The sequence below is a fragment of the Vombatus ursinus genome, unplaced genomic scaffold (genome assembly GCF_900497805.2).
Source record: "Vombatus ursinus unplaced genomic scaffold, bare-nosed wombat genome assembly UNPS02005459.1, whole genome shotgun sequence".
Classification (NCBI taxonomy): Eukaryota; Metazoa; Chordata; class Mammalia; order Diprotodontia; family Vombatidae; genus Vombatus; species Vombatus ursinus.
Window position 1 is genome coordinate 6,446,818 of NW_020945237.1, and position 13,874 is coordinate 6,460,691.

The following is a 13,874-nucleotide window of genomic DNA, read 5'->3' on the forward strand; positions in this document are numbered from 1 at the left end:
AAAGCTCTCTTTGAAATAAGGTGTTCTAAAATTTTTCAGAAAATAATTTCAAGCTTACTGTATATAGTTTCTGCAATCTACCTTCACCCTCTTTTTTGAAATCAATTCATTTCCTAGATGCTTCCCTCATTAATGTTATATGCCCATAAGACTATAAACTCTACTCATTTTCACCGTAGCATATTTTTAGACATTCAACAATTCAGTTCTTCAAATATTTGACATCCTACTATATGTGAAATGTAGTACTAGTTGCTGAGGAAGCTATAAAAATAAAAAAAATCCACAGTTCCTGCCTTTAAAGAGTTTATAACCTAGAAAAGATGTTCTTAATCTGAGGATTGGGGAACCTGTTTTTTAAAAAATAGTTTGATAATTGTATTTCAATATAATTAGTTTCCTTTTGGAATCCTATATACAAGGGAATGAGTGTTTTTTTAAGCTCTTTCTATGTACCAAGCCCAGTGCTGAGTGCTTTACAAATATTATCTCATTGTATTTATTTATTATTTCATTTTATTTCATGCATTTAAAAACATTATTCTGAGAAGGGATCTGTAAGTGTCACAACACTGCCAAAGGAGTTCATGACATGGAAAAGATTAAGAGCTTTTCATCTGGAATAATGTAGCTGAACACATACCACACCCAACAGGGAACCTCAGTTACTAAGGTTCCTAAATACACTTCCTTAGTGTCAGGGACAGCATTATTCTGGTGACAGTTTCTTATCTTTTCTGTTGAGCAATGGAGCATGTCCACAAATTCTGGTGTCCATTTGAAATTTGATCTTAAAAATTACACCTGTTTTCTAGTCTGATTAAGGAACACTGGGAAATTGACACTTTGCACTATAATGTTGACCCAAAACATGTTCCAGAATTTAAAACAACTCATTTTTACGTGGTGCTTTAAAGTTTACAAATTAATGGGAGCTTTTAATTTTTAGGCCATGAGGGACTTCTAGTTTGTACCTATGGGCAGATGCATCTGTGGTTCTGATATTTTTATCTTTAAGACATTCATTTTGAAAAGAAAATCTGTAGATGTTTGAGTCAAGAAGTCCATACATTAATGGGAATTAAATTTCAAGCCTAAACTTGACATTGTCTTTTCAGTGTTTGTTTGTTTGTTTGTTTTCTGCCACATGTCAGGGTTACTGAATATCCATTGATATTTCTATGTAGGTCAGTCCTCAGAATTTCATGGGTCATAGAGTTAGAGTTAGAAGATACCCCAATATCTGATCCAGGGGCAGCTAGGTGGTACAGCATGATAGAGCATCAACTCTGGAGCCAGGAGGACCTGCGTTCAAATCCAACCTCAAACACTTGACACTAGCTGTGTGACCCGGGGCAAGTCACTTAACCCTGATTGCCTTGCACCCCCCCCCCCAAAAAAGTCATCTAGTCCAACATAAGTTGAACTAGGATGTAGAATTGGAAGGTATCTAAGAGGTCATACATTTAATGCTGGCTGTCAAATTGAAGGTCATTTTACAAAGGAAGAAACTAGGGGCTAGAGATGTTAAATGATTTACTCAGGCTCACAGCTAGTTTGTAGCAGAGCCAGAATTCAAACCTGGGTCCCTCTCATTTAAATCTTTATATTATCTTGTTAAGGAAGAAAAATGAGGCAGATGTTATAAACAAACTTTTTTTGGTCTTCCTTTTCAGAAATTCTGTGCGGAAAGCCCACATCTATGGAATCACTTTTAGCATTTCCCAGGCCTTTATGTATTTTTCTTATGCTGGTTGTTTTCGATTTGGTGCTTATCTAGTAGTGAATGGACACATGCGTTTTCGAGATGTTATTCTGTGAGTATCTTTAAATTTTCTTTTAGGCTATTCTGTACCAGGGTTTTAGACAGCACTGCTGTCTTAGGTTTAGAAGTTTCTCTTTTGTAAATAGAGAGGATCTTTGGCAAGAAACACTTCAATTGAAGGAGTTTTTAAATAGAAAATGAAGTCTTTTGCTATGATAATTGTTATTAGCATGTGGGAGATGCTATGGAAGAAACCACAGTTTGGAAGTTAGGGTCCTTGGAATCTTAGAGATAAAAGCAGTCTTAGAGGTAGATCATTTAGTCCAATCCTCTGTCCGGTGTAGGAATCCTCTCTACAAAATCCCTCACAGGCAATCATCCCCAGTCTCTGACTCCAAGGCGACCTCCAAGGCAACTAATTCCAACATGGGGTGGTTTGAATTGTTAAAAAGTTCTTCCATACATTAAACTGAGATCAGCTGTCCTGTAATTTCTACCCACGGGTCCTAGTTCTGCTCTCTGGAAGTATGCAGTAATCTAATCCTTCTTATAGATGACAACTTTTTGGATGTTTGAAAATAGATATCAAGTACCTGCTCCATGTCTACTTTCCTGTCCCACCCTCGCCTTTTTCCCACCTCCAGATGCTAAGAAAAGCAGAAACAAAATGGAGTAACAGAGAGTGTGCTGGATTTGGCATCAGCAAGATTTCATTTTAGTCCCATTTCTGATACTTAGTAGCCAAGTGACCATGGCCAAGCGACTTGGCCTCTATGAAACTCAGACAACTATCTAAAAAGTTGAGACAATATAGAAAATGAGTAGCAGGGAGTGACCATGTCACCACAGTGGTCTTTGATGTATTGACAATCATCTTCCCCTAATGAATTTTTTGTAGGCCAATTATCACCAATTCCTTCAACTGTTCCTTATATGACATGGCTTTGAGTCCTGCCTAGATCCTATACACATACTCTGATTTTTCCTTGCCCTTCTTAGTACTTTCAAGACACTGAAGGGCCACTGGAACCCCTGCTTCCTTTGTTCTGGAGACTGGGCTTTTCTTCATTAAGATGACACTAGTTTCTTTAGGATCCATTAATTCACATTGGGCTTGCATTCACCCAACATCTATCTCCAAGTCTTTTTCATATTAACTATGTTTATTGTAGGTCTTTTCCTTCCTATAGTTTTAAAGTTGTGTAAAATTTCTTTGCCCCAACGACATTTATGTCCTATTAGTTTGAGCCCATCACTCCAACATGTTAAGAACTTTTTGGATACTGATTCTTTCATTGAATATATTCACTATCTTCTCAGGTTTGTGTCTTTAGTAAATTTGATCAGCACAGTAGTGTGGTACAGTGAGTGAAGAGAGCACTGGATTTGGGGTCATTAGAGATATAGATTCTGATTTTGCCTCTAACACTTTCTGGGCAAGTCATTTAACTTTTCTGACCCTCACTTTCCTCATTTCAAAAAAGGAGATTATAATACCTATAGTACTTACCTCGTAAGGCTCTTGTAAGGAACAACTGAGTGGGTATGCGAAGGGATTTGCAATCCTTAAAAAGCTATATAAGTGTTATTGCTATTACTATTGTGTCATCATCAGAGGCAATGGTAAAGCAGTCAAACAGACCAGAGCTAAGAAGAGAACTGGGCAGCATGCCTCTAGAGAATTCCTTCTAGTTTTGTGGTTCCTATTTTTCCCCCCAAATATTAGGACCTCTTTTTAACATCAAAATATAGGACCTCTACAGGGGTTGTCCTGTAAGTATTTCTAAAATGTTCAATGGCAAAAAAGAGTATGAATTAATTTAGCAATGCTTTTAAGGAAGTTTATAACAGCATCTAAATACATTTGAAAAATAATGAAATGCATAAATGTATGATACACTATTTAGTCTCTACTGAAATATATTTGTTTATTATACTGAGTCACACTGCATATTTTTGGAATTAAATAAAAAATATGATGTGGATGTGACCCTGTTTTCTAGAAGCTGGTAGATCAAAAGCTATAACAGGTTCTATCATGCTAAGAAGGTTTTGGATATAATCCAGATGCCACATTATATTTGCTGTTCAAAGATCAGGCTAGCTAAGTACAAAAAGTCTCACTACAGTAGGTTAACCACTGGGTGTTAAGTTATTTGGCCATGTCAACCCATGAAACTAAGAAAAAACACAAAATATGCCTTAGTCCTATGTGAGCTCTTGCTGTTTCTAGAAGCAATGGTTGTAGAGTTACAGGAAAAGGGACAGATGGTGCTAAGAATCACCAAGTTTTAAAACTGGCTATAAACATGTAAAAATGGATTTAAATCTGTATCATTGGAGGAAGAACCCACTTTGGCTAGATCATAAATCCATCAGAGTATTACAATATTAATATTAAGTTAACTGTTGGTGCTGAAGATGTAAAATACTTGTCCAGGGACCAATAAGTTGACATATTATGGAACTGAATCATATCAATATTGATAGTTCATCTATAAATGAAATCAGAAGATTTAAAGAAGTTAACCAAATGGAAGTATGGCTCAAATATTCTTCTTGGAGAGTCAAATAAGATTTTGGTAGAGTTGGCCTTATTATAGGTTTAAAGGGAATATCGCTTCTTAGAATACTCAGTCATCTCACATTGTAGTGCTCATGATGAGTATAGGGTTAGTTCAAAGCCTTGGAGGTTTGTGGGCACACACATTTGAATATGAAAGGTAGGAGTCTGTAATAAAAGATTTTACAGGGCAATAGCCCTATAGCAGCCACACTTAGTCTTTTTTGTTCTTGCTTCCCTATATTTGTTCATTTGCATGGCAAAATCCATAGGATCTTGGTAGTGAAGTGGATCTCAAAGTCCAGCTTTCATACCACTTACCACCAAATCCAAACAGTTAAGACAAAATCTTTAGCCTGAAGACACTGTCTAGTTTTCCTTTGAGACCCTTAACTAGGTGTGACAGATTGTATCTTTGGCCATAGACTGAAAAAGCTATTCACCTAAGCTTATCAGGGAGAGGCTTTCTAGTCACTGCAATGAAGAAGATAGGAACCAGAACAGCCAGTACATGTCCTGGAACAGATGAAGCCCAGAAGCTGGTCACAGAGAGAAGCTCCATATTCACATACTCTGTGAAGGATCCCAGCAGCAACTACAAGACCAGCAGAGCAATGCCTAGTAGTGATGAACTACCCAGAAGAAATTAGAACCATATGATGGTATCACCAGAGGACATCAGCAGCCCTACAGTTTTGGAGGTGTGAGTTGCCCTAGCAACATGTATGTCCCTACGTTTGTTTGCCCCACACATGTCCCTGGCCATGTCACACATGGCTTCCTGGTGTGTGCCTCTTCATGCATGTTCCCTGGCCACACTTGTTTACTATGTGTGTACACTTCATGCATGGTTCATGATCATGTATATTCCTTCCATGTGTGCCTTCTTTGCATGTACTCTGGCCAGGGTACACACTTAAGTGCACATTTTCCCTAGGCATGTCCACTCTTCCCATTGATGGCTTGTGTATTTGTGAGCAAATGTGTTCCAGGTTTATGGGGGAAAGTTCTATTACTACTTGAATTACTATTCTATTTCATTAAATGCCTTTTGTTTTGAAAAAAAATGTGTCCTCTAGCTGTTTAATAAAAAGTAAGTATATCAGGCATGAGCTCATGAAATATGACTTTGAGAGGATGCAGACCCACATAGTATCTTGAACCTGGGTACAGATTTTCTGTGGGGCCTATAGCCAAGAAAGAGTATCCCAGGTGTTAACATGAATATGAGCAGAGAGACCTATTTCTAGATAATTGAAGATTATATATTAGTAACTGTTGCAGAAGATAATAAATTTTTAAAAATTCTAAGAAGAGTTTGATTTTTAAAAATTCCAAATTAAATATATATATATATATCTCCTAATATTTGATGACATCAGTGTGAAGATGGACAAAGAGGAGAATGATTAAAATGTTAGAAAATATGACTGAATCAAGAAATGAAAGTCTCATTTAAACAAACTACTGCTGCAGAAAAAAAAAATAGAAATGGATAAAGGACAGACTTAGACATTGAGTTTACCATTTCCTACATAAGTTCAAGTGACATAAAGAAAGCAGCCAAAAGAGCCTAGAAACCACCTCAAACAGAAAAGATTTTATCTCCTTGCCAAGTGGCAACATATGCCAGTCAAGGGCCATGGTGGTTTAGAGTTTAAAGTTGTTTGTAAAATTTTACAAACAAGGAGAGTAAAAGATTATGAACAACATAGTCCTATGAAACCATGAGTAGGTGAAGGATGTAGGATCTAATTTCATATTTCTCAATGTGTTATATTTTCTCAATGAGGAAATAGAAATGATACTAAAGAAAACATAAGTGGGGAAAAACAGCTAAACCAGACAAAGTATATGTTGAAGATACCTCTGCCAGAAATGACGTAAGGATACTGAGGATATTGATGCTCAATATATTCAACTGAATTAATTACGTAGATATATATCAAGATACTAGCATGTGCAAGGCATCAGGCTAGGCTCTAGGGATACAGAAACCAGTCCCTGTCCTCAAGGAACTTGTATTCTACAAAATGGACACAGAGAAATCAATACAAGATCATTTGAGGTAAGAGAAAGTACTGTCAACAGAAGGGGATCAAGGAAGTCTTCACATAAGAGGTGGTGTCTGGCCTTGAAGGAATAGAAAGGTTCCAAAAGACAGAGAGAAAGGAAAGAGTGCATTTCAGCAAAGGAAATTAAGAGATAGAATGCCAAGTTTGAGAAACAACAAGTAAGTCAGTTTGGCTAGAATACGGGGTGTTTAAAGGGGAATAATATGTAATAAATCTCTAAATGTCATTTGAAACCAGTTTGTGAGTGACTTTCAATGCCAAGCTGAGGAGCTCGTTTTATCTTTGAGGCAATCAATAGGGAACCATTGGAGATTTTGAGTCAGATTTGTGCTTTTGGAAGATTTTTTTTTTGGCAGCTTGTGTGAACTATGGCTTAGCAAAAGGTTAGTAGAAGTAGGGAGACCAATTGGGATCCTAGTCAATAGCCCAGAATAGATTAACCCACATGCCTACTTTCTCATCTTTACAAAATAGGAGAATAATTTGTAAATGTTATCTAAGACATACTTGATTAAAAAAAAAACATGAGATGGGAACAGATAGTCCTTTGCAAACCATATCCTACAGAAGATGACATTTTTAAGAGTCATACATTTGACTGAAAGTTACAGACAATCCAAGGTACCACTCTACCTACAGTTTGTTGACTATAAAAAGCATTGGTTTGATGGAGCAAATGCAGCTTTAAAGGTCATCTAATAAAGTGTCTCCTAATGTGCGTTTTAAAATTATCTAAGATTTCTTGATAAATACAGTCACAAATAGTTTTGATCAGTAAAATCAACAGAGGAATGAAAGAGGGAAATATATGTTCACCAAAGGTGTCTGAGACTATCATGAGGACACAACCCAAATGAAAATGAGATTCCCTATAGATAATTAAGCAATCAACAAGCATTTATTAGGCATTTTCTATGTGTCAAGCATTGTGCTAAGCACTGGGGATAAAAAGAAAGGCCAAAACATGGACGCTGACCTCAAGGAGGTCCTATTCTAATGGGAGAGATAATGTGTAAATATATGTGTATATATTTACACACATATATATAAATATATATATATACACAGAGTAAATGATAAATAACTTCAGAGGAGAAGGCACTAGTAGCTGGGAGGACTCAGAAAGGACTGCTATAGTTCTCTAGAAGTTCCTGTTTACAGGTGATAAATGATATTATGCTGATTGCATTGTTTCAAACATTGAAGAGGCTCCTAAATGAATTCCATCATCTCTAAAAGAATTTGATTCAGCGCTCTACACAGGAAAAGCCAAGCGGATGAAGAATTTTCTCTTCTTTAGACCATGATATGAAATTGGATACACACCCCATAGATTGAGTCCATCAATACATTTTCCTTGGATAGATGCTGAAGAGAGTGAACTGAGCCAGTACTGAATAGGAGGAAGAGAGAAAAATGGATATCATATAAAAAATTACATAGTACTTTCAGCAATCCCAGTCTTCTCTCTGAAAAAAAAAATCCCATCTTTTCAACACAAATGTTCTTGTATTTATACTATATGGATGTGAAACGCTGAGAAATCAAAGTTGCAGATCACCCTAAAGACAATAGCAAGACTCATGGTGAGTGTAGATAAGTCAGTCTAGCATATTAGTCACCACAATGATTTGGTCACACCAAGTTGCATAAAAAAATATCATCATGGAGATAAATGACCAAAAAAAGGAAGTTGGGTAGGTTGTGAAGGAAGAATGAGGGGTAACAACTAGATCCCCAGGGTCTGCATTGGACTGTATTTACTGTCTGTAATTTCCAGCATTTTTGGAAAAATTATTAGATTCACCAGTCAGCATTCTTCTGATGCCTCTCCTGTTCTCCATGATTCCTCAAAGATTACCAAGAATAATAAGGTGATTACAACCAAAAGTTCTTTCTGAACTCCTGGAATTGAATTTGTTTGTTTCGAAGATATACTTTGTTACTATCTCATCATCTATCTTGAATTCAGTCTACCCTTTCCAACATGAAGATTCTTCTCCTTGATACAAAGATTGAAGTAAGATGGGATTAGAGGAATTTGGCTTTCTCTGTTACCATTACATCATGCATCTGTCTCAACCGAGAGACCTCTCCTTTCCTCGTTTGTCTTCTTTCCCTCAAACATAGGTTAAAATGCCCTTTTTTATTATCATTTTTTTTCACAAGTCTTGTCTTGTCCAAAGGCGTTCACTTTCATTTTGCTATTCCAAGAGTTCTGCCTTTCTTTCATATTCATCCTTGCTTTTTTGTCCTTCCTTCCCTCATTTGTATCCATCCTTTAAAAATCTGGGCTCATTGGAAGAGGCCCTGTGCAATCTCATTGATCTTTTGTGATGTCTCTCCCCTTTCCTTCCTCATCACCATCTTTTCCAACTGTGTCATCAGAATTTCACATTTGGAGAACCTCCCATTCTTTTCTGAAACATTTTCCCATTTTACAGCCATTGTCCATAGCGGTCATATTTCTCATTATGTGAACTTTTTGAAATCTGCTTTCCAAAAGTTTAAGGAATATGCCTAACCATGTCAAGTACTCCTTTCTTTTTCTATCATGAATTCTAAGATGACACGGTCACTTTCTCCAGTGGTTCTTTTTGTATCTACTTTACCAACTAGTTTGCCTTTCTTCATCAGAATTGAGTACAAGATAGCAGTTGGCTGTGTGTTTGTAGTCAAAACCCAACCACTATGTGATTCATTCTCCCCATCCATGAATTTCCACAATAAACAATCCAATTTGTTGAAGTTAATTGATAATGAACCTAATTCCTCAATACAAAAGCTACTATCTAATCATAAGTGAAAGATATTGGGAAGCTGCACCGACTATTAGAAATTAGTGGGAACCTAAAGGAAAGGAGAAAGGGGTAGGGAGAAAAAACTCAACTCAGGCAGTGGACTCAAACCTCTTCCTTTTATTTCTGTATTATTGGTGTTTGAAAGGGAATTTCGGAGAATTATAATGTACACAGAATAGTAAAGGCAAATCATAAAATGAGCTGGGTGTTAGTAGGCTGGTCATTTGGGGGATATTCATAAATGTAAGTAGGAAGAGTAGAGATTTTACAAGCTAAATCAATTTTGTTTGGTCCTACAGAATTTGAAAAACTGTTTGTAAGACTGATCTGACATTATCCACCTATACTTGTTCCAGGGTATTTTCCGCCATTGTTTTTGGGGCCATGGCCTTAGGACACGCTAGTTCATTTGCTCCAGACTATGCTAAAGCCAAGTTGTCAGCAGCCCACTTATTTATGTTGTTCGAAAGAGAGCCTCTCATAGACAGCTACAGTGAAGCAGGACTGAAGCCTGTAAGTTCTTGAATGCTTAACCATTGTTTATGTTTTATTTTGTTTTGTTTTCTAGAAGTTGACTTATTGTTTGGAGACACAGTGATACTCTCTGCTAGTTTTAATCAGAGAGTCATAGGACCATATTATTTAGACCTGGAAGGAGCCTTAGAGATCATTTAGGACAATTCCATCCTTTTACAGATGAGGAAACTGAGGCAAAGAAAGAAAGTCTTGCCCAAGGTCACACAGGTAGTAAAACTGACATTCAAACCCAAGTCCTCTAACACTGAATTCATTGCTCTTTCCACTATGCCTTGTCAATTGCTATAATTTTTTATGAAAATTAAAAATGATTTGCTAGAGGTTGTTATACATTTAGTTCACCTTACACTAGACATTTCATATTTTGTTTGCATTCCAAGTAAGTTCATAACCAACAAAGCCACAACATGTGAATTAGTCCCCAAAGAGGCAACAACAGGTTTTCTTCATTATCGAGGTAGAAACGTTACCTGAGAGCCAAGTGAAGAGTTCACTAAAATACTGTCCAGGGTTTTTTGGCAGTGCAAGCTCCCTGGCTGAAATCCTCCCATCTAATGCAAAAGACGGGCACATTTTGGAAGTGAATTATTTCTATTAAAATTGCTCATCGTTATTATGGACAAATGAGTTAAGAATCACTCATGTAAGTTACTTATACATAGTTATTAATAGCTCCCAACATGTTTAGTCTTCTGTGGAGAGATTTATAGTGTAAAAAGACATAGTTTGGGAAGATTATTTAAAAGTTGGAACACATTCAGAGAAGAATCAGCAGGATGGTAAGTGGACTGTTAAACTATGCCTTTTCAGGATGGTTTGGAAGAAAGGGATGCGTGGCCTAGAGAAGACGTAGGGAGGGGGAACGTGAGTACTATCTTTAAGTATTTGAAGGTATCTTATATGGGATATTTATTTAATTGACCTTAGAGAGAAAAAGAAGTAACAAATAGAGAAACACTTTTGGTTTCACATGAAAAAAAAAAAGTTCCCAGCCATTGTAGTGGTCCCAAAGTGGAATGAGTTGTCACCGTGGTACTGAGATAGTGAGGCCGAATGGCTACCTTTCAAAAAGTTACAGAAAGGATTTCTACAGGTCAAAGTTGAATGATATGGTATCTAAGGTTCCTTCCAACTCGAGATTCTGTGATCCTGACTCAAGTATCGCTTGAGAAGAAGTTGAGGAAGACTTGTTTACTGGATGCTTTGGGGCAATTATTGACCTCTTTCCAACTACCCAGGCTCCATGGACTCACTTCAAGGAAGGTCTGGCAGCCTGAAGATAAAGCCAGAAGCAGCTGCTAAATCTGAAAGCCTTTGAATAAGACAGAGACGAGACAATTACTGACACGGTCTCACTTCAGTACCAGGATAAGACTTGTAGAATCACAGAATCTCATCATTGAGAGAAACCTCAGGTGCCATTAAGTCCAATCCATCCTCTCTACATCCTCCCCCATAAGTGATCCCCAGCCTTTGCTGGAAGTTCTTGACTAAGAGGGAGCCCACTGCCAATTAAGGCAGCCTATTCTCCTTGTGGGTAGCTCTGATTATTAGCCTACAATTTCAACCTACTGCTCAAAGTATGTGACAGATAATCCAATCCTTCAGAAACTTGAACATAGCTCCTAAGTCATTCCTTTTGCAATTATCCCCCTTGAAAGTCATGTCTTCTCCAGGCTAAACTTACCCCATTCCCTTAACTGATTCTCATATAACATAATTTGTTCTTCCTTGGTGTCCTTTCTCTGGACACTCGCCAGTTTATCAATGTTCTTGATAAAATGTGGTGCTCAGACCTGAACAGGATACTTGAGATATGATTCTCAGTGTTCTCACCTCCCTCCTTCTGGATACTGTGCTTCTCTTAGTGTAGCTTAAAGCTTTTGGACAGACATATCACACTATTGACACTGAATTTATAATCTGCTAAAAATCCCAGATTTTTTCCAGATGAATGAACTTCAGTCTAACCATATTTTTTCCATATTACACATATATAACTTATTTTTAAGTGCAAAGATGAATTTACCTTCATCGCTATTAAATTCCATCTTCTTAGATTGCATCTAATTACTCTAGACTCTTGAGAGCTTTTTGAATCATGACTATCAATGAGTGCATTAGCTACTCCAAGATTTGTGTCATTGGCAAAATCTGTACATTTATTCAAGGCATTAATAAAAATGCCTTAATTAAAAAAAAAATAAAGAGTACAGGGCCAAGGGCAGATCCTTGGGACACACCAGTAGAGATTTCCTTTCAACTTAGCATCGAACCATTAGTGACAATTCTTTGCGTCTGGCTATTCAACCAGTTTGAAATCCATCTAATTGTACAGTTCCCTAAACCCAGATTTCTTTATTTTGTCCAAAAGAACAAGAAAGAATATCAATGTCAAATGCCTTGCAAAAATTTAGGTAAATTACAGCAACAAATTGCTCTTGTCTGCCAGACTAACAACCTTGTCCAAAAAAGATATAATGATAGTCTGTTGTGACCTGTCCTGGATGAAACCATGCTGGCCCTTTGTGATCACCACTACCTCTTACAGATGCTCATTAATGATTCCTTGGATAATGCTAGGTATTAAAGTCAATGAGCGCATTGACCGGTAGTCTGCTGACTTCAATCTCTTCCTTTTTTTAAAAATATGGACATATATTCTGCTCCAGAATAATAGGATCATAGGATTTAAAACTGTAATGGAACTTGGAAATCATTTAGCCCACCCCCTCATTTAAAAATGGAGTACTTTTCCCATATTCCATGATCCAATGGCTCACACATCTGCCAATTCTTTCAGTGTCTTCAGATATAGCTCCTCTTGGCCTATTAACTTGAATTCATCAAAGGCATTACCATCGCTCTGCTTGTGTTGAGTTTCAGCTCCCCATCAGCTTTTTGTTGTTCTATTCTTTCCAGGCCAGACATTACTCTCCTGGGAAGAGAAAATAGAAGCATATGAGAATATAAGTAGCTCTGCCGTTTGTTCATTGTCCATTACTATCACCCCTTCCACCATGAGTAGCAGTCTTCTTCCTTCTTTGATCCTCCTCTTTTCTTTAATATAACCAAAAGGAAAGGAAGAAAGAAGGAAAGAAAGAAAAAGCAATTCACTCTTTTTTGTTGTCCTTAGCGTTCTTTGCCCTCCTGATACAATTCCTACAGAACCATGCCATACTTTTGTATCAGTTCTTCATTACCTGCCCCTGGTCCTATCTTCTACACATGTTATTTTTTAAATTTAAATTTATTTATGAGTTCTTTGTGCATGCATATTGTTTTTTTTAAATACAACTCTCCATTTTCTTCCATAATCAATGACTATGAAATACTATAATTGGTCAACAAACCCTGTTTTTGAACAGGGTCTTTTGCATGGTGTGCTGCAAAGTTATAGATTTGGGATTGAAAGACCTTGATTCAAATCCCAGCTCTGCCACTTACCTATGTGACCTTGGACAAGAGGTCTTAAACTCTCTGGGCCTCAGTTTACCCATTCTCCCACATACACAAGTGAGGGGGTTGGATCTTTGTGGTCTCTTTCAATTATAAAAATCTGGTGAACTTAAAACTGTTCAAAATGGACAAAAATTGAATTTTCATTAAAAAAAAATCTGTGGCATATGAGTTTGAATGTAGTTTGAAGTATACTTTATCTGAATTTTACATATCAGTCTTTCTACATCAGGATTTTATGTGGTACCAGAAACATATGTTATATATGAGATTTATATCTGGACCCAATAACCTCCTGTAAAATTTCCTAGATTCAACATTCCTTATTCAAATAATGATCAGTCCATTATTGGTTTCATTTTGATTTTAGGCTAAGTTTGAAGGGAATGTGTCATTTAATGAAGTTGTGTTCAACTACCCTACCCGGCCAAATGTCCCCGTGCTCCAAGGCCTGACCCTGGAGGTGAAGAAGGGTCAGACCCTGGCTCTTGTGGGCAGCAGTGGTTGTGGGAAGAGTACTGTGGTGCAACTTCTCGAGAGGTTCTATGATCCCCTGGCTGGACAGGTGGTAAGTGGACTCTTCTCAGGACAATCCTTTAGGACTAATACAAGTTGCCTGGATAGGTTTTTGTCAATTTTAACAAAAGTGAGTTGAACATGCCTAAATGTCCACG

At 37.1% G+C, this 13,874-nt stretch overlaps 1 protein-coding gene across 5 annotated transcripts in view; it reads left to right on the top strand.

Annotated features, from left to right (window-relative positions):
• Positions 1 to 13,874, top strand: part of LOC114032564 (phosphatidylcholine translocator ABCB4) — a 106,903-nt gene that overhangs the window by 81,500 nt on the left and 11,529 nt on the right. For 3 of the 5 annotated variants that reach the window (XM_027847894.1, XM_027847896.1, XM_027847898.1), the window contains 4 exons: positions 1,677 to 1,817; positions 9,561 to 9,717; positions 10,552 to 10,605; positions 13,571 to 13,768. In XM_027847894.1, coding sequence (XP_027703695.1) covers positions 1,677 to 1,817; positions 9,561 to 9,717; positions 10,552 to 10,605; positions 13,571 to 13,768 — 550 coding nt within the window. The remainder of the gene's footprint in view (positions 1 to 1,676; positions 1,818 to 9,560; positions 9,718 to 10,551; positions 10,606 to 13,570; positions 13,769 to 13,874) is intronic. The other 2 variants (XM_027847895.1, XM_027847897.1) reach the window with 2 other exon arrangements.